Source organism: Thalassophryne amazonica, chromosome 12 (genome assembly GCF_902500255.1).
Source record: "Thalassophryne amazonica chromosome 12, fThaAma1.1, whole genome shotgun sequence".
In the NCBI taxonomy this organism is placed as follows: Eukaryota; Metazoa; Chordata; class Actinopteri; order Batrachoidiformes; family Batrachoididae; genus Thalassophryne; species Thalassophryne amazonica.
This window is the reverse complement of record NC_047114.1, coordinates 29,074,839-29,099,770: the sequence shown is the minus strand read 5'-3', so window position 1 is coordinate 29,099,770 and position 24,932 is coordinate 29,074,839. Positions and strand designations below refer to the sequence as shown.

General features: G+C 40.8%; 1 protein-coding gene across 1 annotated transcript in view; it reads left to right on the top strand.

The window, feature by feature from the left end:
• The window catches only part of wls (Wnt ligand secretion mediator), a 141,038-nt gene that overhangs the window by 115,353 nt on the left and 753 nt on the right, over positions 1 to 24,932 (top strand). Inside the window, exons 9-12 of the mRNA XM_034183020.1 lie at positions 8,321 to 8,464; positions 12,135 to 12,218; positions 18,844 to 19,012; positions 24,761 to 24,932. The exon at positions 24,761 to 24,932 is cut by the window's right edge and continues 753 nt beyond it. Of these exons, the coding sequence (XP_034038911.1) occupies positions 8,321 to 8,464; positions 12,135 to 12,218; positions 18,844 to 19,012; positions 24,761 to 24,870 (507 nt within the window). The 3' untranslated portion in view covers positions 24,871 to 24,932. The remainder of the gene's footprint in view (positions 1 to 8,320; positions 8,465 to 12,134; positions 12,219 to 18,843; positions 19,013 to 24,760) is intronic.

Below are 24,932 nucleotides of genomic sequence, written 5' to 3'. Positions count from 1 at the left end.
AGATCTTCACTTAGCCTGGAAAAAGAGTCTGTTGCTCTATAAAAAAGCCCTCCGTAAAGCTAGGACATCTTTCTACTCATCACTAATTGAAGAAAATAAGAACAACCCCAGGTTTCTTTTCAGCACTGTAGCCAGGCTGACAAAGAGTCAGAGCTCTAGGACTGAGTATCATAACTTTAACTAGTAATGACTTCATGACTTTCTTTGCTAACAAAATTTTAACTATTAGAGAAAAAATTACTCATAACCATCCCAAAGACGTATCGTTATCTTTGGCTGCTTTCAGTGATGCCGGTATTTGGTTAGACTCTTTCTCTCCGATTGTCCTGTCTGAGTTATTTTCATTAGTTACTTCATCCAAACCATCAACATGTTATTAGACCCCATTCCTACCAGGCTGCTCAAGGAAGCCCTACCATTATTTAATGCTTCGATCTTAAATATGATCAATCTATCTTGTTAGTTGGCTATGTACCACAGGCTTTTAAGGTGGCAGTAATTAAACCATTACTTAAAAAGCCATCACTTGACCCAGCTATCTTAGCTAATTATAGGCCAATCTCCAACCTTCCTTTCTCTCAAAAATTCTTGAAAGGGTAGTTGTAAAACAGCTAACTGATCATCTGCAGAGGAATGGTCTATTTGAAGAGTTTCAGTCAGGTTTTAGAATTCATCATAGTACAGAAACAGCATTAGTGAAGGTTACAAATAAGGTTCTTATGGCCTCGGACAGTGGACTCATCTCTGTGCTTGTTCTGTTAGACCTCAGTGCTGCTTTTGATACTGTTGACCATAAAATTTTATTACAGAGATTAGAGCATGCCATAGGTATTAAAGGCACTGCGCTGCGGTGGTTTGAATCATATTTGTCTAATAGATTACAATTTGTTCATGTAAATGGGGAATCTTCGTCACAGACTAAAGTTAATTATGGAGTTCCACAAGGTTCTGTGCTAGGACCAATTTTATTCACTTTATACATGCTTCCCTTAGGCAGTATTATTAGACGGTATTGCTTAAATTTTCATTGTTACGCAGATGATACCCAGCTTTATCTATCCATGAAGCCAGAGGACACACACCAATTAGCTAAACTGCAGGATTGTCTTACAGACATAAAGACATGGATGACCTCATTTCCTGCTTTTAAACTCAGATAAAACTGAAGTTATTGTACTTGGCCCCACAAATCTTAGAAACATGGTGTCTAACCAGATCCTTACTCTGGATGGCATTACCCTGACCTCTAGTAATACTGTGAGAAATCTTGGAGTCATTTTGATCAGGATATGTCATTCAAAGCGCATATTAAACAAATATGTAGGACTGCTTTTTTGCATTTACGCAATATCTCTAAAATCAGAAAGGTCTTGTCTCAGAGTGATGCTGAAAACTAATTCATGCATTTATTTCCTCTAGGCTGGACTATTGTAATTCATTATTATCAGGTTGTCCTAAAAGTTCCCTAAAAAGCCTTCAGTTAATTCAAAATGCTGCAGCTAGAGTACTGACGGGGACTAGAAGGAGAGAGCATATCTCACCCATATTGGCCTCTCTTCATTGGCTTCCTGTTAATTCTAGAATAGAATTTAAAATTCTTCTTCTTACTTATAAGGATTTGAATAATCAGGTCCCATCTTATCTTAGGGACCTCGTAGTACCATATTACCCAATAGAGCACTTCGCTCTCAGACTGCAGGCTTACTTGTAGTTCCTAGGGTTTGTAAGAGTAGAATGGGAGGCAGAGCCTTCAGCTTTCAGGCTCCTCTCCTGTGGAACCATCTCCCAATTCAGATCAGGGAGACAGACACCCTCTCTACTTTTAAGATTAGGCTTAAAACTTTCCTTTTTGCTAAATCTTATAGTTAGGGCTGGATCAGGTGACCCTGAACCATCCCTTAGTTATGCTGCTATAGACGTAGACTGCTGGGGGGTTCCCATGATGCACTGTTTCTTTCTCTTTTTGCTCTGTATGCACCACTCTGCATTTAATCATTAGTGATCGATCTCTGCTCCCCTCCACAGCATGTCTTTTTCCTGGTTCTCTCCCTCAGCCCCAACCAGTCCCAGCAGAAGACTGCCCCTCCCTGAGCCTGGTTCTGCTGGAGGTTTCTTCCTGTTAAAAGGGAGTTTTTCCTTCCCACTGTAGCCAAGTGCTTGCTCACAGGGGGTCGTTTTGACCGTTGGGGTTTTACATAATTATTGTATGGCCTTGCCTTACAATATAAAGCGCCTTGGGGCAACTGTTTGTTGTGATTTGGCGCTATATAAAAAAATTGATTGATTGATTGATTGAAATGGCCAGTCCTGATTTTTGAAAAGACGTGGATGTCCTCTCAATATCTGTTAGGTCAGATCAGGGAATGTGTGCTTGTAGTCAGACCCATGTTGCCCAATGTGGGTGGTACTTCAGCGCCACACTGGTCTCCACTTTCAAGGGTGAATGTTTTCACAATGACTGGAATGCTAATCCTGCTGCCAGCTTCTGCTGGCCAATGTTTTAATGGCTGAAGGAAACTGGTATTAGGTGGAACCAAACCTGTGTCATACCAACAGAGAGCCCAAAGATAAAAACAAACAAACAAACAAACAAAAAACAAGACAACCGCTCAAAAATCAGAGGAGTTGAAGACAAAGTGTCTGTTGATTCTTCGCTGCACCAAGCTGGCAGAACGTCCCGGGCTCCTGAAAATAATGAAATTTCATGACGTCTGAACATCTGCTCTGGCAGGACCACTGATCTGAATGAATTTGAATAGGACTAATTTGCTCATCCTGAAAGGGTTATAAATGAAATTGTTGTTACTCTCTCACCAGACAGTGTAGTAGAGCTGAAACACCTAATCGATTAAAATCGATTATTAAAATAGTTGTCAACTAATTTAGTTAGCGATTAGTTGCTAAATAATTTTGTTTTACCGCAAATGTTTTGTTTCTTCCATATAATCAACCGACCTGTGCTTTGAATCTTGAACCAATGAAGGAGTGCTTCGAGCTGCTGCTTCGTTGGTTTCATTTGTTTTATCTTAATTTTTCCCCACTAAAACCCTAAAGAACATATGCCTGTGAGGAATATTTACCTTTTTATGCTAAACTGACCTGTTATGATCTTCTGAAACAGTTAATAGATGTATTTTACGCTAACGCCGATGCTAGCGCGTTAGCATGGCTATGGCGTTTCATTGTTAAAGTTAGCATTAAGCTGCTGGCATTTCAGCATGTTTGTGCATTTGCTTTCTGTATAATAATTAATGGCTCACCATTTGTTGTAAAAGAGTCAAATGTATTACAAATTATAATATTTTTTTAATTTATTTTTATTTATATATTAATAATACCAATAATAGTAATAATAACTAAAGGTTAGGGTTTTTTTTTTTTTTGTAGATTTTTGCAAATTTATCAAAATGAAAAAAAAAAAAAAAAGAAATCACATGTACATAAGAATACACAGCCTTTGCCATGAAGCTGAAAACTGAGCTCAGGTGTATCCTATTTCCACTGATCATCTTTGAGATGCTTCTACAGTTTAATGGGAGTCCACCTGGGTCAAATTCAGTTGATTGGAGATGATTTGGAAAGGCACACACCTGTCTACATATCAAGTCCCACAGTTGACAGTGCATGTCAGAGCACAAATCAAGCATGAAGTCAAAGGAATTCTCTGTAGACCTCCGAGACAGGATAGATCTGGGGAAGGGTACAGAAACATTTCTACTGCTTTGAAGTTCCCAGTGAACACAGTGGCCTCCTTCATCCATAAATGGATGAAGTTCGGATCCACCAGGACTTTTCCTAGATCTGGCTGCCCGTCAAATTTGAGTGATTGGGGAAAAAGGGAAGGTGACAGGAAGCCGACCAAGAACTGTGAGAGTTTCAGCATTTCTCTGTGGAGAGAGGAGAACCTTCCACAATGACAACCATTTCTACAGCAATCCACCAATCAGGCTTGCAAGGTCGAGTGGCCAGACGGAAGTGCAGAGGTCTTGGCCAAGAGGGTGCAGGTTTTCTTTGCAACAACCCACTCCACCAGGTGATTTCACTGATTAACTGATTCCATCTGCTTAGAGTGATGTTAATCAGTGAAATAATTTTTCTGTGTGTATGTTAGGGTGGTCCCCTACAGTATGCCAAAAATAAAATGTGATTTTCTTAAGGTGCTTCCTAACAAAATTGTTAACCTTGATGAGAAATGTTTTGTGCAAAATTTTATTTCGATAAAAGTATTCTAACCACTGCCGCATGCAGGGTGGAGTATAGTTCAGCATATTAGCACAAACCAGCAATAGAAATGTAGCTGTTCCCAATTGAAATACAAATTGAAACAACAATCCTTTCTCCTTTAAATGACCATACAGGAGAGCTAAAAAAAAAAAAAAATCACGGTTATCACGGTCCACCTAATTTGTGAAAACAAACAGTTGGGGGGAGTGGCGTTTGGTTCTGATTTTCTTCGCCGCCGAGAACTGATGTTGATGACATTAGGGGGAACAAAATATGCGTTTTTACAGTGAAATGCATGCAGACCACATCAGCCCACACTTGGTTCACTGCGTGACGATTTATTTATTTAATATGTAGCCTGTCACGATTGTGTAATTGCATAGATTGACATTGCATTTACGATAGCGATGCAATTAATTGCACAGTGACTCACTGAGCAGCGGCGACAGGGGTCTGCAGTCTTTGTTGACGTGGCACTTCAGCTGTACTGTATTTTCTACCCTGTCATTAAAGTGCTGAACAGATGTAACATGTAAACTTGTTTGAACAGAGGTGTGCAGCTGACGAACCCCTTCTACAGCATCTGGGCATCTGATGTGGGAACTGAACTTGCTGTATCCTTTTAAAAATGTGATCAAATGTTAAAAGAAAGACTCAGGGAATTGTGACAAATGTGTATTAGGAGAGCAAATGGTAAATAATGTAAAATCTAAATAATATTTTGTTTTTCCGCTTCACTTCCTGTTTTTTCGTGTGTACATCAACTCTGTGCTGCTGTCGTGATTGTGACTCTTCACGTTTTATGGGTTTTCCATCGAATTACGTATAATGACTCACTGTAATGGGGCTATTCCACAGAGCTCTGTTCCTTCCCATTTCATCCCGAATAACCAATCGGGCCGTGTTTTGAAGCACAACAGCAACTTCTTGATCCATGTTTTCCGTCGTGAACAAACTTGGTATACGAGGTCTGTTAGAAAAGTATCCGACCTTTTTATTTTTTTCAAAAACCATATGGATTTGAATCACGTGTGATTGCATCAGCCAAGCTTGAACCTTCGTGCGCATGCGTGAGTTTTTTCACGCCTGTCGGTTGCGTCATTCGCCTGTGAGCAGGCTTTTTGTGAACAGTGGTCCACCCCTCTCGTCGGATTTTTATTGCGAATAAATGTCTGAACGATTTGGAGCTTTGCTGCATCAAATTTTTCCAGAAACTGTGAGAGACCTCCAGGTGGATACCATTCGGAAAATTCAGATGGCTTTCAGGGACGATTTTATGGGGATTACACAGATTAAGGAGTGCTCCAGCCGGTCTAAAGACCGCCCACAGCTGCTGAGAGCGCTCCGAGCGCCGATCGACAGGCTGAATCAACCAGATCATTTCCAATGTGAAGGCTTTGTTGATCCGGGACGTCATCTGACTTACACAAAAATGGCAGGAGATGTGGACATCAGTACTTTGGAGGGATGCGCCATGGAGCCGTTCATGGTGCGGCACAAAACCACCTCCGTGTTGGTCTCACAGGACGGCTTTGAGACGGCTTTCGGTGGTTTTTCAGTCGTGTGACTATCTGAGAAATTGTGGATGAGCCTGGACATGCCAGAACATGTCCTGTGAGGCTTCATCACGGCGTTGCTTTGCGCCATGTGGCACTGCTGCGACGCGTGGAATTCCTCCACACGTCTGTCTCAATGTGCCGAAAAAGTGCTGATGTCCACGTCTTCCGCAATTCCTGTGCTAGTCAGATGACGTCCCGGATAAAACATAGCGTCCAGTTTGGAAATGAACAGCACATTCCACTATTACAGGAGTTTTTGTCATGGAAAGAGGAGCGGAGGAATTCCGTGCATCGTGGCGGTGCCGCATGGCGCAAATCAACGCTGTGATGAAGCCTCACAGGACATGTTCTGGCATGTTCAGGCTCATCCACAATTTCTCGGATAGTCACACGACTGAAAAGCTACCGAAAGCCGTCTGAAAGCCATCTCAAAGCCGTCCTGTGAGACCAACACGGAGGTGGTTTTGTGCCGCGCCATGAACGGCTCCGTGGCGCATCCCTCCGCTTCTCTTTCCATGAAAAAAACTCCTGTAACAGTGGAATGTGCCGAAAAAGTACTGATGTCCACATCTCCTGCCATTTTTGTGTAAGTCAGATGACGTCCCGGATCAACAAAGCCTTCACATTGGAAATGATCTGGTTGATTCAGCCTGTCGATCGGCGCTCGGAGCGCGCGCGCTCTCAGCAGCTGTGGGCGGTCTTTAGACCGGCTGGAGCACTCCTTAATCTGTGTAATCCCCATAAAATTGTCCCTGAAAGCCATCTGAATTTTCCGAATGGTGTCCACCTGGAGGTCTCTCACAGTTTCTGGAAAAATTTGATGCAGCAAAGCTCCAAATCATTCAGACATTTATTCGCAATAAAATCCGATGAGAGGGGTGGACCACTGCTCACACAAAGCCTGCTCACAGGCAAATGACGCAACCGACAGGCGTGAAAAAACTCACGCATGCGTACGAAGGTTCAAGCTTGGCTGATGCAATCACACGTGATTCAAATCCATATGGTTTTTGAAAAAAATAAAAAGGTCGGATACTTTTCTAACAGACCTCGTATGTAGTAGTTACGGCCATCATCAGCACCAGATTTGAAATCTTGGTGAAATTTTTGAGCTGTTGAAAAATTTAAACCCGATTTGCCAGATCATTGCTACTACTTAGTAACTTCCGGGTGTTTGGAATATTAACAGTTTCAATCATGTTTGAATGTCTTTAAATAGGGTCCTCCTAGTGAGTACAGCTTAAAACTTGTTTGATCATGCTCCATTGGGGTAAAAATTTGAAGCAGAAGCAGCGTTTGTTGCGTTTCTGACTGCCCGCACAGCCGGGGGCAGCTCCTTAGTTTGTTTTAGAGCTGGTTGCCAGGTCTGCACTTTATAAGCCAGGGAGTTGCCAGGTCTGCACTTTGTAAGCCAGCCTGTTAGGAGGCAAGTCGGAGTAAGCTGTTTCGTCCCGTTTTTTTGCACTTTTTTGGATCATAGGCGATTGTAATTGAATGGTACCCTGTGGAATAGGGGTGTGACCATGACATGAAAGGAAAAATAACCTTTGAGCTAGAAAAATCAGAATCAGGTTTTGATGTGCATTCCTGTACCTACCACCTCACAGAAGTGGCAGCATTTGGTGGTCCATTCTTATCTTTATAAAATAACATTTTCTGTCACAGCCAGGTGTAGGATGAACATCCCCTTCACATTGTTGATCACTCAGGTGTCTCTGAGTGATCAACAATGGAACTGCCCAAAGGTGCACCCAGTGTCCTGAATTTTACAATTGTTTATAACTGAGAATTAATAAAATGGCAGCATATGGATATATCCAGAAAGGTAATATTTTCTGTGTCAAAATGAATCTATTTTGTTACCTGGCTAATCCAACAAAAACAAAAGATTTTAATTAAAATTTAGAGGAGTACTTTTTTCAGCATATTTACGTGCACTGCAAATAAAGTACAAACACAAGCTAAGAACTTGACCGCTCAAATTTTAATGCCATTTGTACTTAAAAAAAAAAAAAAAAAAAAAAAAAAAGAGAGAGAGATACAGAATCATTTCACAGCTTTGGTTTGAGCCACAATATATACCGTTTGTGGAAATTTGATTTGTATAACACATTGGGCTGTGTACTATATCAGGCTGAGAGTTTGTCACAAGTACTTGTGCTACTCAAAGATGTGAGTTTCTCTCCAATGATGACAGTTTTCACCAAAACATATTGTTCATAAAAAGTTTTAAGTATGCTGCATGTGCGCCTTAGAACATTTTACAGTAAGACTTCAAATTGTCTGAGCTGATGATACTGAGAATTAAAATATGTAGCAGGGTGTAAACATTATTTTGTTCTGCAGAATTTCCATTTTATTCCTTTAGTTGTGATGTCAGTTTTTTTAATGCTGTTATCATGGCCAAGAATCTTGCATGGTTAGTTTTTATTATCAGGCATACTTGCTTGGTTAAGTTTGTTTTAATTTCATCTATACTGCTATTTTCTGCTTTTTATATTTGGCCTTTTTTATTTCCTTGACTGATGTTGCAACAGATGGCATTCATCATTGTGGCAGGAATCTGTGCCTGTTTCTACTTCTTGTTTCTCTGCTTCATGGTTTTTCAAGTGTTCCGCAACATCAGTGGTAAAAGGATGTCACTGCCTGCCATGTCCAAAGCCAGACGGCTGCACTATGAGGTGTGTCTTCATCTGTCCTTTTGGGGTAGAAAGGCCCTATTTTGATGATGATTACAACAATGATTGTTTTGTCTGAGTTACATAACACATTTGGATTTGGGGTGTGCCCAACTCATTTTTTCTATTTACACTGCATGTAACTTGCGTGCAAAATAGGTCACAGGGCACAAATGAGTTATATATTCTCTTAAAGTGACCCAACTAACATTTTAAAAAGTATAATATAGCAGCCAATAGCTATTTGTATATACAGATTTATTGGCTGAATGACATCCTGTTCTTTGAAAGAAACAACACCCCAGTTTTTCTGTCACTGTTTGACACACTCTGGCGTCACATACGGAAGTTTAGTACATGAGATATTCATGTGTGTACATGTAGTGCATGTGAGTCATGCCCTAGGTTCTCCTTCCTCTGCCTCCTCTCTCTCCCCCACCAAGATGGCAGACAGCAACTACTTTCCAGAATTTCCCCAACAACTATATTCAGAGGCTAAGAATGGCTCTGACCAAGAACGTAGTCGGACTAGAATCCCCATACATTTCGCTTTTAGGTCTGTCAGAAGGCTTCAATCACCATTTATTCTGCTTAATGCAAGGGAGGAACAGTGGCTGAAGCAGAAAGTTTTGTTAATGTTCTGAAATATGGTAGTAGTGTGACATCTAGTGGCAGGACATATTCATAGTACCGTTAAAACTCTGTATTGCATAGAGGCAAAAATCAGTTCAGAATGCATGTCATCAACAACATGTACTGTCTTACAAACGTGATAGTCTTTGTTTTATTTACAAATAAAAATTTGAATAAAAATGACCAAACTACGATCAGCGATTGTAGAATGTGAGACTCTAGCGTGGACTCTGAATCAGCGGAAGCGCTTCCTCCTGTTCTCCTGGGTGATCAGCGCCTGTGCTGTAATGTTTCTTCTCGTTTGCTATCATTGATGTTTGCTTCAGTGGTGATTTCCCAATCACTCCTTCTAATCCAGAGTTATTCCAAAAGAAATTTTGGTAATTTTGGTTCACTTGTAGCGTTTCAGTCTTCATTTAATTGTTCTGCATCAAAATGTTTTGAGCACAAACGCAACTCAAATTTGTCCTTACAACGTAGCAGCTTTTTTCCAAATTCTCTGCTTCGTTTGGAATCGTCACCCAATTTGCTTTCATCCATGGATATTTCATGTTATTTTTTTACTCTTTGATTTATGTGACCAGCTCATGGCAGCCTTGCCAAAGAAAACAGTGTTGCTAATCCACTAGATTAACCAAATTTTGTCATTTGGATAGCAAAAATTAATAAACTGTGTGTGTGTGTGTGTGTGTGTGTGTGTGTGTGTGTGTGTGTGTGTGTGTGTGTGTGTGTGTGTGTGTGCTAATGGTTGCTTTCTGACCACAGCATGGGTTAAAATGCAGCCTGATACAGAAGTATTACTGACTGCAAAATAAGACAATAGTGACAGTGCGCCCCTACATTCGTTCATAGGTAACTACAACCCCTGGCAAAAATTATGGAATCACCGGCCTCAGAGGATGTTCATTCAGTTGTTTAATTTTGTAGAAAAAAAGCAGATCACAGACATGACACAAAACTAAAGTCATTTCAAATAGCAACTTTCTGGCTTTAAGAAACACTATAAGAAATCAAGAAAAAAAGATTGTGGCAGTCAGTAACGGTTACTTTTTTAGACCAAGCAGAGGAAAAAAATATGGAATCACTCAATTCTGAGGAAAAAATTATGGAATCACCCTGTAAATTTTCATCCCCCAAATTAACACCTGCATCAAATCAGATCTGCTCATTGACATTGACCCTATGCCATGACATTGACCCTATGTGTCTTTTTGCAAGGAATGTTTTTGCAGTTTTTGCTCTATGGCAAGATGCATTATCATCTTGAAAAATGATTTCATCATCCCCAAACATCCTTTCAATTGTCCAAAATATCAACATAAACTTGTGCATTTATTGATGATGTAATGACAGCCATCTCCCCAGTGCCTTTACCTGACATGCAGCCCCATATCATCAATGACTGTGGAAATTTACATGTTCTCTTCAGGCAGTCATCTTTATAAATCTCATTGGAAAGGCACCAAACAAAAGTTCCAGCATCATCACCTTGCCCAATGCAGATTTGAGATTCATCACTGAATATGACTTTCATCCAGTCATCCACAGTCCACAATTGCTTTTCCTTAGCCCATTGTAACCTTGTTTTTTTCTGTTTAGGTGTTAATGATGCCTTTCGTTTAGCTTTTCTGTATGTAAATCCCATTTCCTTTAGGCGGTTTCTTACAGTTCGGTCACAGACGTTGACTCCAGTCTCCTCCCATTCGTTCCTCATCTGTTTTGTTGTACATTTTTCGATTTTTGAGACATATTGCTTTAAGTTTTCTGTCTTGACGCTTTGATGTCTTCCTTGGTCTACCAGTATGTTTGCCTTTAACAACCTTCCCATGTTGTTTGTATTTGGTCCAGAGTTTAGACACAGCTGACTGTGAACAACCAACATCTTTTGCAACATTGCGTGATGATTTACTCTCTTTTAAGAGTTTGATAATCCTCTCCTTTGTTTCAATTGACATCTCTCGTGTTGGAGCCATGATTCATGTCAGTCCACTTGGTGCAACAGCTCTCCAAGGTGTGTTCACTCCTTTTTAGATGCAGACTAACGAGCAGACCTGATATGAAGCAGGTGTTAATTTGGGGGATGAAAATTTACAGGGTGATTCCATAATTTTTTCCTCAGAATTGAGTGATTCCATATTTTTTTCCTCTGCTTGGTCTAAAAAAGTAACCGTTACTGACTGCCACAATCTTTTTTTCTTGATTTCTTATAGTGTTTCTTAAAGCCAGAAAGTTGCCATTTGAAATGACTTTAGTTTTGTGTCATGTCTGTGATCTGCTTTTTTTCTACAAAATTAAACAACTGAATGAACATCCTCTGAGGCCGGTGATTCCATAATTTTTGCCAGGGGTTGTATATGCAGTATGATGTGGCATAACATGAAATACACCATTCAAAGTGTCATTTGTCATCTCCTTTAAGAGCTACAGTGCACTGCTGTTTACAAGGTGCACTTCAGTGAGACTTTCTGTTGCATTGACTGATCTTCACCAACATTTTGTATCCTTTCAGAAGACAGCAGTTACATAGTGGGGTGAAACGTTATGTGTCTACTTGCATTAAATGGCTGCTTTTAGTTCATTTTTGTTGCGTGTATGTGCTCCGCAAACCTGCTTAGGTAAGGGACATTTGAATAAAATGGGATATAAATAAAGGAACAACTCTGGATGTAGGATTTGAGATCAGGTATATGGTGGTCTGTGCCACATTACTTTCTGCCTCCTCACAATAGCATTTCACCTGCACTGTGCCTAACTACACCTCATTTTAAGGGTAACATACTGATGGCTACATCTGTATTCACAATTTAAATAGTGCGGGTGCTGGGTGTGGAAATGGTAATGGTGTCTATTTTACACTCGGGGTGACACTTCTGTTATGCTGTGTACTGATTTGTGCCAAGTGGAAGCTCATGCCCTGAAACATTAACAACCAAAGCCGGTTAATTAATTCATGAAGGACACAGTAGCATTTATTTTTCCATTGAAATAATTTTTATTTGTTAGTTTAGTTGCCAAATCATTGTTTTTGTCATTTTTATAGGGTCTGATTTTTAGGTTCAAGTTCCTCATGTTGGTCACTCTAACCTGTGCAGCAATCACGGTCATCTTTTTCATCATCAGTCAGGTGAGTTTAATTATGAAACTACATCTGTTTGTTTAAACACTTTTTTGTTATGGGGTATGCACCAAAGGTTTTATGCATCTTTTATATAAATCACAATGCTTGTAATCTGCCATTGAGCATATGGTTAAAAGTTGTGAAGTTTGGCACATTATTTAGGATGGCCCCAACATCTTTTTTAACTTTTGTTTATTGGCTTGTACACATTTAAAAAATATCCACAAAGCCACAAGGAAAACAGAATATAGTTATTAAGGAAACATTTCAGATATGTCAAAACCAACAGTTAACTTTCAAACACCCCTTCCCAGAACCACAAAATCCACATCAAAACTCTATAGAACTACATGAGAAAAAAAAAACAAAAACATATGCATCCACATTTCTATATTATAATAATCAAGCAGCCTCTGTTTTTGTGTACCCGCGTGTATGGCTTTGAGGAAAACTGCCAATTGGTATGCTTATGTATTTTGGGTCAAGGATGAATGCTGTGAAAATGGAAAGTTGATAGGACTATTATTTTTGGATAAATTGGTAATTTAACCAACCAGTAAACATAGGGCATTGTGCTGCAATGCACCATGGGAGTTCAGGGTTATGGGGTTTTAAATGATATTGTGGTTCATGTTAATTTAACAGTGTTGTTAGTGTTATTGATTTATTGTGTTTTGTAGTTTAATTTGGCTTATTCAGTTTAGGTAAATGTCATGTTGTTGTTACCACGAGTGAAAAGAGTATTGCTTTTGATGTCTTCCGCCACCATATATCTGTTTGTGCGTGTGTAAAAATTAAAATCACCTCCTTACAGCAGAATACAGAAAAACAAAAAGCTCTGCGTGTGTGCAAACTGGGGACAGCTGACATTTGCTGTTTGGTATGCTTATGTATTTAGGGTGAAGGATGAACGGTGCCAAAATGGAATGTTGATAGGACTAATATTTTTGGAGAAACTACACACATTGCTAACATTTCTAATTACATTCTGGACTAACACACCATTCCAGCAGGGGGTGGTAAATCATCTTTATGTTAAAAGTGTGAATGCGTGCATGCATGATTTTATTTAGTAAGTTCAGTGGAAGTACGTAATATAATTGTAAATATGTTAAAAATACATGGATTACACAAGAACGTGAAGGCACTGATTTCCAGTGTATTATTATTATTATTAATAATAATAATAATAATAATACTGACAATAATAATGTGTATATGATAACAACAATTACAGTAAGACAGTAAATTAACATTTAAAAAATTACATTACAAATTAAAAATTATAAATTACAAATTAACAGGAAATAAAAGGGATGAGTTCCTCTCCTAAAAATTCTTGAGGTCTAAGGTTCTAAAAACATTCTGGACTCGTACGTCATTCCAACTCATTATACAAGCTTTGCTTAATTTATTACCACCCTTGAAAAATATCAGCTACCTATTTTCTAAACACTACCCAATCTAGAGCCCGCGGATCCCCACAGGAAATATGCTAGTATGTGTGTATGTGGATTAGGGCTGTTCATGTTATATAGTGAAAAAATAAAAGTTGAGAGACTTTGGGCCACATGTTGTTTTTGTTCCACTTGGGGTTTTATAGGTACAGACCAAATTTGAACTCAATCAAATAAGATTTAGAGGTCCCCCAGAGTGACATTTTGCTCTCTCTCTGCTGGCAAGGCAACGTCACCCTAATAGTAAGAAATGCTGGAGCATCCTTTTCATCTTTGGAGAGAGATGGCAAAAAGGTGAAGACCCTTAACAGGACACTAATGGCCCTTGGTTGGATTTCCTCCCCACTATCTGAGATAGAGCAGTTAAAATTTCAGTCTAGTAGAAATATAAAAAATTACAAAGCCAAAATGTATGGATTAGATTCACTGGGGATTGTTGACATCGATTGGCCAGGCTAGACACTGTTATAAGTCTTTGAGAGTTTGGACCTTGGTGAAATATATGCGGTGTGCCATTTTGAACTGCATGAGGCTGTGTCTCACACAAATGGAAAATTTGTGGACTTACATCAATATTTCTGCCCAAACTATGCCCAGCATAGCCTCCTTTTAAATCATCCTCCCACAGGGATTTTAACGAGATTAAGGTTTCCATTCGTAAAGAGGTGATTGAGTTATAAATACATGATGTTGTACCCTTTAGTGTATAGACTGGCTGCAGCCAGCTGCCCAGGAGAATTGGGAAATGTAGGAAGTGTGTTATAGACATAACTATGGCTGTGTAGATATCTAAGAAAGTGACTGTTGGGCAGTGAGTATTTATCAGAAAGTTATTGAAACAATGCAAAAGCATTATGAATGTATAAGTCTTTAAAATTGTCAATACCAAATTTTTACCACAGCTACGAAAGAAGGGGAAAAACATGGTTGGCAGCCATTGGAGCAAGGCACAATTTTACAAGGGACATTCTGAAGCAAGCTTATTAATGGGAAGGAGCTCACTCTTATTCAAGTTCAGTTTAAACCCAGGTATCTGGCCAAAAGATAGAAAAGAAGTTATGGCAGCTGGAACAGAAATAGGCAATTTAGAAATGTATAGGAGAATGTCATCCACATAATGTGAGACCTTTAGCTCAATCCCATTCTTAAAAATGCCAGAAATCTGCAAGTTAGCATGAAGTGTTATTGCTATTGCAAATAATAATGGCCACAAGGGACAACCCTGTTGCGTAAAATGAGAGACAAAAATGGTCTGACTGAAGGTTATTGGTCCTGACAGAGGTCTGTGGGCAGGACTGACGTAACTTAATCCAGGAGACAAATCCTGCCTTAAAACCAAATGTCTCTACCATGTAGAAGAAGTATTTCCACTTTATCAAATGCCTTTTCCTCATCTAATGAAATCAGCACTTCTGAGTATCAGAGGCAGAGATATTGTAAATAGTATTAAACGGGCATCTAATAACAGAGAAGGAATGCCTATTTCTCATGAATCCTGTCTATCTGGTGAGATAATAGATGGGGAATGGATTCCAGACATAGAGCCAGTAGTTTAGATAATATCTTAAAGTAAACATTCAGCAGACTTATGGGGTGGTATGAAGAACAGGCAAACTGATCTTTGCCTTTCTTAAGAAGGGAAATGTAGGCCTGATTCAGAGTTTGGAGGAGGTGACCAAATTAAAATCATTCATTGTCCATGTTTAATAGAAATGGGGCAAGCTTGTGCCTATTTTTTGTTTTTGTTTTTTTGTTTTTTATCCTGAAGGGTAATCATCTGGAAAACCCAGTTTGGGAGGGGGGCAATTATTGGCCCAGGACTCTTTCCAATCTGTAAAGACAATGTGGCTGCATTAAGTTCGTCAAGTGAGCTTGTTCTCTCTCTCTAAATTATTGGCTGCAAGCTGCTCAATAGTGGGAATGTTTAATTTGCTACAAAAAATAAATAAAAAGTCTCATGAGGTACAGGAGGGAGAGAGAGAGAGAGAGAGGGAGGGAGAGAGAGAGGGAGAATACGCTGGCATACATCTAATAAGTTATGGGTAGGTTTTGTGCAAGTTTAGAGTATGTTGGAGCACACTGGTACACGTCGTAATACGGCGAGTCCATCAGAAAGTTTTGTGCATCCACAATATTTTCGATGCATGCCAGCCAAAAACATATGAGTAACTTGCTTCGAACCTATGTGTAACTTACCTCCAACACATATTGATGTATGTAGACGTATTTCACGTGTTCCGGGTAACCACAGAACTTACTGAACAGCTACCATGTAATGGCGTATTGGGCGTTTCCACGTCCAGATATAGGAACGGGTACTCATTGTACCCTTCGGCTGGGATCCCAACATTATGGACCAGTTACAAAAGGGAGGCGTTAACCTGCTGTTGTGCATCGAACAGCTAAAGCGAAGGCTCCAGTCCTCATTCATAGAGTTGAGACTATTTCAAATATTAAAATCATTCACACACTGAGTAAATATAGTCGTAATATTACCTGTTATGTCATTTCAGTCGACTTCATTGTCACAGCCTGGCGAAAACGTATCCACATAAAGCGTCCTTATTTTGGGAAATTACGTTAAGTCCCTCTGTGTTTGTCTGCTCCCAGTGCATTTCTCAGCCTGAACCAGAGGATGTCTGCGCTTTGTGCCACAACAAGAAAAATAACTTATTTTAAAAGTTGAAAGAGTCACAGTGCCTCATTCATTCACGTCTGCATTTACCACAGACATCAGTCAATTCTTCAGCATTCCGCATGCGATGAACATAACTCCTGTGATCCACCAAGACAAAAATAAATTTTAAAAAACATGGCAGTGTGAAATGCATACGCACGTTGGAAATGCAAGCCAAGCCAAACGTAACCTTTCTGACCTGTGCTGTACCGACCCGGACTGCTTGGTGGAAACAGGGCTGTTGGCATACGCAGGCTAAATCATCATGGTCTGACAGCTGCATAACTTATGGGACGTAGTCAGTGTATTCGCTAATTCTTTTTTTTTTTATAAGTTGACATACGAGGTCTGTTAGAAAAGTATCCAACCTTTTTATTTTTTGCAAAAACCTGATGGATTTGAATCACGTGTGCTTGCATGAGCCAACCTTGAACCTTCGTGCGCATGTGTGAATTTTTTCACGCAGCCTTTGTGTGAGGATGGGTGTAGTCTCTTGTCGGATTTTCTTTGCAAGGAAAATGGCGGAACGACTGGAGCAGCGCGACTGCATCAAATTTTGCCAGAAACTGGGCGACAGCCAGGTGGAAACCATTCGGATTATTCAGACGGCTTTCGGTGACGATCCTATGGGCATCACACAGATTAAGGAGCGGTACAACCGGTTTAAAGACGTCCGCACAATGGTGGAGAACGAGTCACGCTCCGGTTGGCCATCAACACGCTGAAATGACCAGATCATTTCCAAAGTGAACGCTGTGCTGATGTGGGACCGTTGTGTGACTATCCGAGAAATGGCGGAAGAGGTGGACATAAGCACTTTTTTGGCACATTCCACTGTGACAGAAGATTTTGCCATGAAAAGAGTTGCAGCGAAATTCATGCCGTAGGCTTTGGCACAAAGCTGATGGCGGCGCAAAAGCAACTCCGTGTTGACGTCTCACAGGACATACTGGACTCCGAAAAATGATGCCCACCTCTTCCACCATTCAGAAGATTCAGACGGCTTTCGGTGGCTTTTCAGTCGTGTGACTATCCGAGAAATTGTGGAAGAGATGGGCATGTCACAACATGTCCGAAAGCCCGAATTTCTGTGTGAAGGACTGTATTGCTTTGACAGACTTGGAGGGCATACAGACTGAGGGGGAGGAACGATCAAAACAAGGGTCAAGTCAACAATTAAATTCTCCACCTAAGAGTAAAAAATGCAAGGGCATATCTAGAATTAATGCGAACACACATTTGACAAAGCCATCATCATCAACGTCATAATGTAATTAGGAGCATAAACATTAGCAAGGATTAAAGGAGTACCAAAGAAGTATCTAGTAACTATAACAAATCTACCATTTAGGTCAGAAATTGTGCAAAAAGGAGACCGATTTATTTACCGTGTCGCAGACCAAACGGTCCGCCCCTAAAATTTGGTCCGCCTTTTGCGTCTGCGCATGTGTCGTTTCGGACCACAGTAGCACATCTGAGACGGAGTCTCTTCACCCAAAGCAATCATATGGATTAATGGGATTATTAACCATCACATGACAAAGGTAAAAGCTCTTAGATAATTCTAAAGTCAGTTTTTAGCAGAAATTAGGTGAAATTCTGTGACGCAGCGAATGCATCAGCTAGGAGCTGATGGAGGAGGACGCTCTGATCGCTTCTGTTGCCTTTTATGATGAAATAATGCTGAATTTAGGTGGAAATGATTGTTGTACAAAAGCTTCAGATATCTGTTGCTGAACTAGATGATGACTGGATTGAAATTTGAAGCAGAAACGAGGTGATAATCCGTGAACCGCGTCATCAGCGGGAGCCGATTTTTAGGGGGACCGTTCGGTCTGCAACACTGGGATAGTTGTACCTCATGACTTGCCTGAAAACAGGAGTGATAAATGTGACCAACCCAGACCCCTTCTCAGCTTCAAGTGATCAGATGCAGCAGAAAAAGAAGAACCCTTTCTTCTTTTATGGCATTTAGCTGCAGCCGACATCCTTATTGGTGCATTGCTGCCACCTTCTGCATCAGTTTGTTATAGCAGCACTGCTCGATACAGCACCAGTTTCATGCGATCGATCAGCCGATCGCGATCAACTGGTTGGGCAAGCCAGGTCTAGGACCTAGCTGAGACATGTATGCAGATCATTTAGGACAGGATAACTCAACTGTTCTAGACTAATATGACCCCAATGAACAACTTGGGATATGTGCCAAAATCTCTATCCGGGACGAACAGCTCGGAAATGACCACGCCCTTTTAAAAAATGACCATACCGTTTTTTTTCCGAGTATTCCTTCAACTACAGCAGTATTTTCGGGTAGCTGGGATCCATTGCTGCAAGTACTGCAAATGCAAGGGAGGTGATTGCTGCAGAAACCCTAACAATGAATGAGCATAATCTTCATATCTGGATTGCGACACGTCATCCGCCACACAGTCTAACAAGCTGTAAAGAGCACAACAAAGGTTTAAGCAGGTATTGGTTGTGTGTGTTTGTGCAGGTGAACGAGGGCCACTGGCACTGGGGTGATTACACGGTGCAGGTTAACAGCGCCTTCTTCACCGGAATCTACGGCATGTGGAACCTCTACGTCTTTGCCATCATGTTCCTCTACGCACCATCTCACAAACGCTATGGAAACGAGCAGTCCAGTAGTCAGTGCATCGCTGGTAATGACTTATTTTCTGCATTTGTCCTGTGATGTAAATGCTTAGGGGGTCTGGGGGAGGACTTGTCTAATACAGTTCTGTTTCAAGCTGCTCTTTCTGGTTCCTTTGAATATTTGACACAACAGTCACAACAGTTTTGCTGCATCAGATGTGTTATTACAGTATTAACACGTGTAACATCGTGGTTATGTAATTTAGTCCCATCTTGTTAAAATGACTAAGTTTCACTCATTTGTCATATGGTCTTCATTTTTAAGTGTCTGTCTTCTACTTAGAAGCTGAATACTAGGCCATAATTTGTTTTTTGGCAGATGAGGTGTGTTTGAAACAGACCCAGGCTCTCTTGGGAATCCCAAGAGAAGGATTGTGTTGGAGTCTAGGCTGTGTTCCAAAATGAAGGACACAGTGCAGTGAGGGCTGGGAAGTAATGAAAACCGTCTATCATCTGACATCACTGACGCCAGGAGAGGGAAAAAAAGGTTTGAAGTTTGGAAGCTTTCCCTGATGTGCGTCATCCAGGCTCGCGGCAGGGGCAACGCTCCAAGTTTCAGTCCCTTGGAGTTGATTTACTTTATCAGCTCTCGAATTTGACTTTCGCCTCAAGCCAGCTGAAAGAATTTATGATAATGAAATTCAGCTGATGCAAAGAACCACTGGCTGCAGTAACACAGAAGAATACACCTTAGGATAGATACAGGAAGGATCCCCGTCCCCCGGACCGGCCCCCCCAAAAATCTCTACTTACAATGCATCTGGAAAGTATTCAGTCCTTAACGTTTCCCACATTTTTATGTTGTATCCTTATTCCAAAATGGATTAAATTAATTTTTTCCTCAAACTTCTACACACAATACCCCATAATGACAACATAAAAAAACCTTTTTTTAAATTTTTGCGAATTTATTAAAAATAAAAACTAAGAAATCACATGTATATATACTCAACAAAAATATAAACGCAACACTTTTGGTTTGAACTCAAAGATCTAAAACTTTTTCCACATACACAATATCACCATTTCCCTCAAATATTGTTCACAAACCAGTCTAAATCTGTGATAGTGAGCACTTCTCCTTTGCTGAGATAATCCATCCCACCTCACAGGTGTGCCATACCATGATGCTGATTAGACACCATGATTAGTGCACAGGTGTGCCTTAGACTGTCCACAATAAAAGGCCACTCTGAAAGGTGCAGTTTTGTTTTATTGGGGGGGATACCAGTCAGTATCTGGTGTGACCACCATTTGCCTCATGCAGTGCAACACATCTCCTTCGCATAGAGTTGGTACACGCTGTCGTATACGCCGGTCCAGAGCATCCCAAACATGCTCAATGGGTGACATGTCCGGTGAGTATGCCGGCCATGCAAGAACTGGGACATTTTCAGCTTCCAAGAATTGTGTACTGATCCTTGCAACATGGGGCCGTGCATTATCCTGGTGCAACATGAGGTGATGTTCTTGGATGTATGGCACAACAATGGGCCTCAGGATCTCGTCACGGTATCTCTGTGCATTCAAAATGCTATCAATAAAATGCACCTGTGTTCTTCGTCCATAACAGATGCCTGCCCATACCATAACCCTACCGCCACCATGGGCCACTCGATCCACAACATTGACATCAGAAAACCGCTCACCCACACGACGCCACACACGCTGTCTGCCATCTGCCCTGGACAGTGTGAACCGGGATTCATCCGTGAAGAGAACACCTCTCCAACGTGCCAAACGCCAGTGAATGTGAGCATTTGCCCACTCAAGTGGGTTACGACAACGAACTGGAGTCAGGTCGAGACCCCGATGAGGACGACGAGCATGCAGATGAGCTTCCCTGAGATGGTTTCTGACAGTTTGTGCAGAAATTCTTTGGTTATGTAAACCGATTGTTTCAGCAGCTGTCCGAGTGGCTGGTCTCAGACGATCTTGGAGGTGAACATGCTGGATGTGGAGGTCCTGGGCTGGTGTGGTTACACGTGGTCTGCAGTTGTGAGGCTGGTTGGATGTACTGCCAAATTCTCTGAAACGCCTTTGGAGACGGCTTATGGTAGAGAAATGAACATTCAATACACGAGCAACAGCTCTGGTTGACATTCCTGCTGTCAGCATGCCAGTTGCACGCTCCCTCAAATCTTGCGACATCTGTGGCGTTGTGCTGTGTGATAAAACTGCACTTTTCAGAGTGGCCTTTTATTGTGGGCAGTCTAAGGCACACCTGAGCACCAATCATGGTGTCTAATCAGCATCTTGATATGGCACACCTGTGAGGTGGGATGGATTATCTCAGCAAAAGAGAAGTGCTCACTATCACAGATTTGGACTGGTTTGTGAACAATATTTGAGGGAAATGGTGATATTGTGTATGTGGAAAAAGTTTTAGATCTTTGAGTTCATCTCATACAAAATGGGAGCAAAACCAAAAGTGTTGCGTTTATATTTTTGTTGAATGTACGTATTCACAGCCTTTGCCACAGAGCTCAGAATTGAGCTCAGGTGTTTCATGTTTTCATGTTGCGATGTTGTCTACTGGCCAGTCGGTCACATTGTCTGATGAGATTTTATCAGCGACCTTGCAAAGACATCTCCATTTGAACTGAAAGAGCTATCGAGTCATGTCTAGTTATCATCTTTAGTATTTTGTCTCTGATTTACAACTTTGGTGCCATATCACGGACGATATCTGTGGTAATTGGCCGTTTTATTTTCTGGTCTTTTCGCCCCTACTGGATCATAATGTAAACATATCTGTCTTGAGTATATTCTTTAGGGCTGCAGCTATCTGTCATTTTAGTAATCGAGTATTCTATCAGTTATTGTGGTGATTAATCGAGTAATTGGATAAAAAGTACTTTTGCATTTTTAAACAATATCAATAGTCCAGGGCTCTCCCTAAGTAATGGCACGATGTCGCTGTGCCAAAGTCTTGACATTTTGCAGAAATGGTGATGGGGATGTGGCTTTCTGTTCTGTCCCCCCCTCCCCCGCCCCCAACTTGTAAAATGTAACCATTTTGAGTTTTTATTATTATTATTATTTTTAAAGGCTGGTGGACTAGGTCCCTATGTGACCTTTTGTTTTATCCCTCTTTCTTTTCGATTTAGCAAATGGATTTCAGCAGGCGGTTGGACATATAAGCCTCACAGCCAGTTTTTTTTTTCTTTCAAGTACTGTGTGTTACTCAAAAAAGCAAAAATTAAAAAGTGAAACACTCAGTGCGAGTCTGAACAAAATAGACAGCAGCCGGCTTCGAGAGCCACACTAATCCAGAGCTTATCCGCCAACAAGACAATATCACCCTTTGAGAAATCTCCATCCACCAAGCTGGTCTTCATACCTGTCCCTCCAAAATCATCAAGCATTTATATCCTACCCTAAAAACCAGCCTTTAGTAATTATAGTAAAAAAAACCCTGTGAAGCTGAGCATGAAGCCTGCGAGCATCTAGTTTTTTTACGTACCTTCAGTGTCACACTCCCTCACACCAGACGGCATTCAGTTTTTTTATTTGCATTAGGTTTGATTGACTTTGCATAAATGACAACATCTTATAAAACACTTTTTCTGTAAGTCCCTTCAGCTGCTCCCTTGTTTTTTCACTCCGGGTCGCCACAGCAGGTCCGAGGTGGATCTGCATGTTGAATTGACATAAGTTTTACATCGGATGCCCTGCCTGATGTTGTTGATGTTGTTCATTTGGCTGTTCCTGGTTTTGTTTGGGGTCGCCCCAGCAGATACAGCCAGATCCGCATTGGTAATTGGCACAAGTTTTATGCCGGATGCCCTTCCTGACACAACTCCAGTTTTACCTGGAGAAACACACAGCCGCTGGTGTTCCAAAGAGGTCTCCCATCCAAGTACTAACCAGATCCTGCTCTGCTTAGCTTCTGAGATCTGACGGGATCAGACTGACACAGAGCAGACCGGCTGCGAATGCCCTGCCTGATACAACTCCACAATACACGGAGAAATGTCGCAGGGGTGGGGTTTGAACCGGGAAGCTTCTGCACTGAAACCAAGCACATTAGCCACTTGGCCACCACAAAATTAATGTAGGCAGTGTGACACATTGATAAACATCCCATCCATGAAATCTTGCTACCTCATATAAAATGTCAACATTTGTAATTAGTTTTGCGTATTCGTCACCTCCTCTGTGCGTGGCAGTAAGGCGGACTGAATACGGGGGCAGAGGTTCACAAACACAGATCGGCATGTTTTAGGCCAATATTTCTGAAGAAGGTAAGTTATCAAGATGGATGAAATATAAATCAGTGGAAAGTAGTGACTGTAACTGTATCAGAGCCAAAGATGTGCATTTTAAATAATCATGTCTTATTAGCAAACCAGCTTTATCAATGGCCAATATGGCTAACTGAATGATCAGCTAGGATGATAAACGAGTTGAGCCAAACTTTCGTTGTGAGGGAGCATGTAGTGCATTTCTCTGTGCACGAGCCAGCACATAGGTGTCTGAGTATTGAGGACCCCGGTGGCTGGAGAACACCAAAGTGATGTTCATGTTGCATCATGCTGCGGCAGATGAATGTTTATTATTGCTTATTTTCAAAGGTTCAATTGATACCAAATAACAGATACAAGCTTACTGTATTGTGCAATATTTCTAGGCACATTTAATATCAGGGCTGGCACTACCTATTAAGCATGGAGCCAAATGCCATGTGGCTAAAAGAATTAGGCTGTCTTTAGCCAAAGTGGCAAATAACCTCCCACAGTTCCTTGGATAACTGCTTAGTCAGATATCTTTGATGAATCCTTTGTTAATTTGGCTGCTATCATAAGCAGATACATTATACATGATAGTTATAATGGATTTTGGAGTTTTAGGCATGATATAGAAAGGGTTTAATGCTGTTGTCCATGTGGAGCCTGATCAGAGCATCTCACATGCATTTCTTCTGTCGTGAATGTACTGAGATTACCCATAATGCACTGGGCACAGCATGTCCATACTAAAACCTTCAAAATTAGTGCATTACTTTAAAACTAAAACATATATCTGATATTTTCACTTTATAAAACTTCAGACGTGACGTTAATTTAAATAACTTGTACGAAATTAGTTTGGTTAAAATTTTAACCATAAGTTAAAACTGTATGCCTCTGGATGACTTGGGTGATATTACCAGTGTGTCAGTATGGGTTCAAAAGAAATTCGTTTTTTTCTTTTCTGTGACCAGTTCTCCTTTGCCTGCAGAGGATAGCGCGGTTTCTTCTAGAACCAGCTCTCCTCTGTTTGCAGAGGATAGAACTGCACATCTACTACAAAACATTTAACAAGTAGGTACTCAACTGATTTTAGACATCATAAATGTAACTGTTGAGTTTTGTTTACCACGTCTGCAAAAATACGTTAGCGGTCTAAAAATTATCGGACCAAAACTTATCGGAAGATAATTGGTCCGATGATGGTTTTCAAAGTTATCTGAAACGCTAATCCCATAATGAAAACATTATCTTCGATAAGTAGTGGATTAGCGGAACTGTGCCCACCGCTGCCCATATGGACATTAATTTTAAAGAAATAGGACTTTTAAATTTAGATTTGCACTTTAATTTACTTGAATTGGGGGAAAAAGTACGAAGTTGAGCATTGCATTTTTACCGAAACTCTTTGACGTGTCAGTACTAAACATGAAGTAGCCTTTAGAATGGATGTCTTCAACTACGATGCTGCTGGGTTTGTAAATGTGTGTGTGTGTGTGTGTGTGTGCGCGTGCGTGCGTGCAGGAGATGCTGCAGCAAACAGTGCAGAGGATATCCAGCTGACGACTACCATTACCCATGTGGACGGACCCACTGAGATCTACAAGATGACTGGCAAACGGGCTGAAGAGTAGGTCTCGTGCTCTTCTTCAAGCATCTTCACCGACCTACTGTTCCATTTATCCTTTTCCTCGTG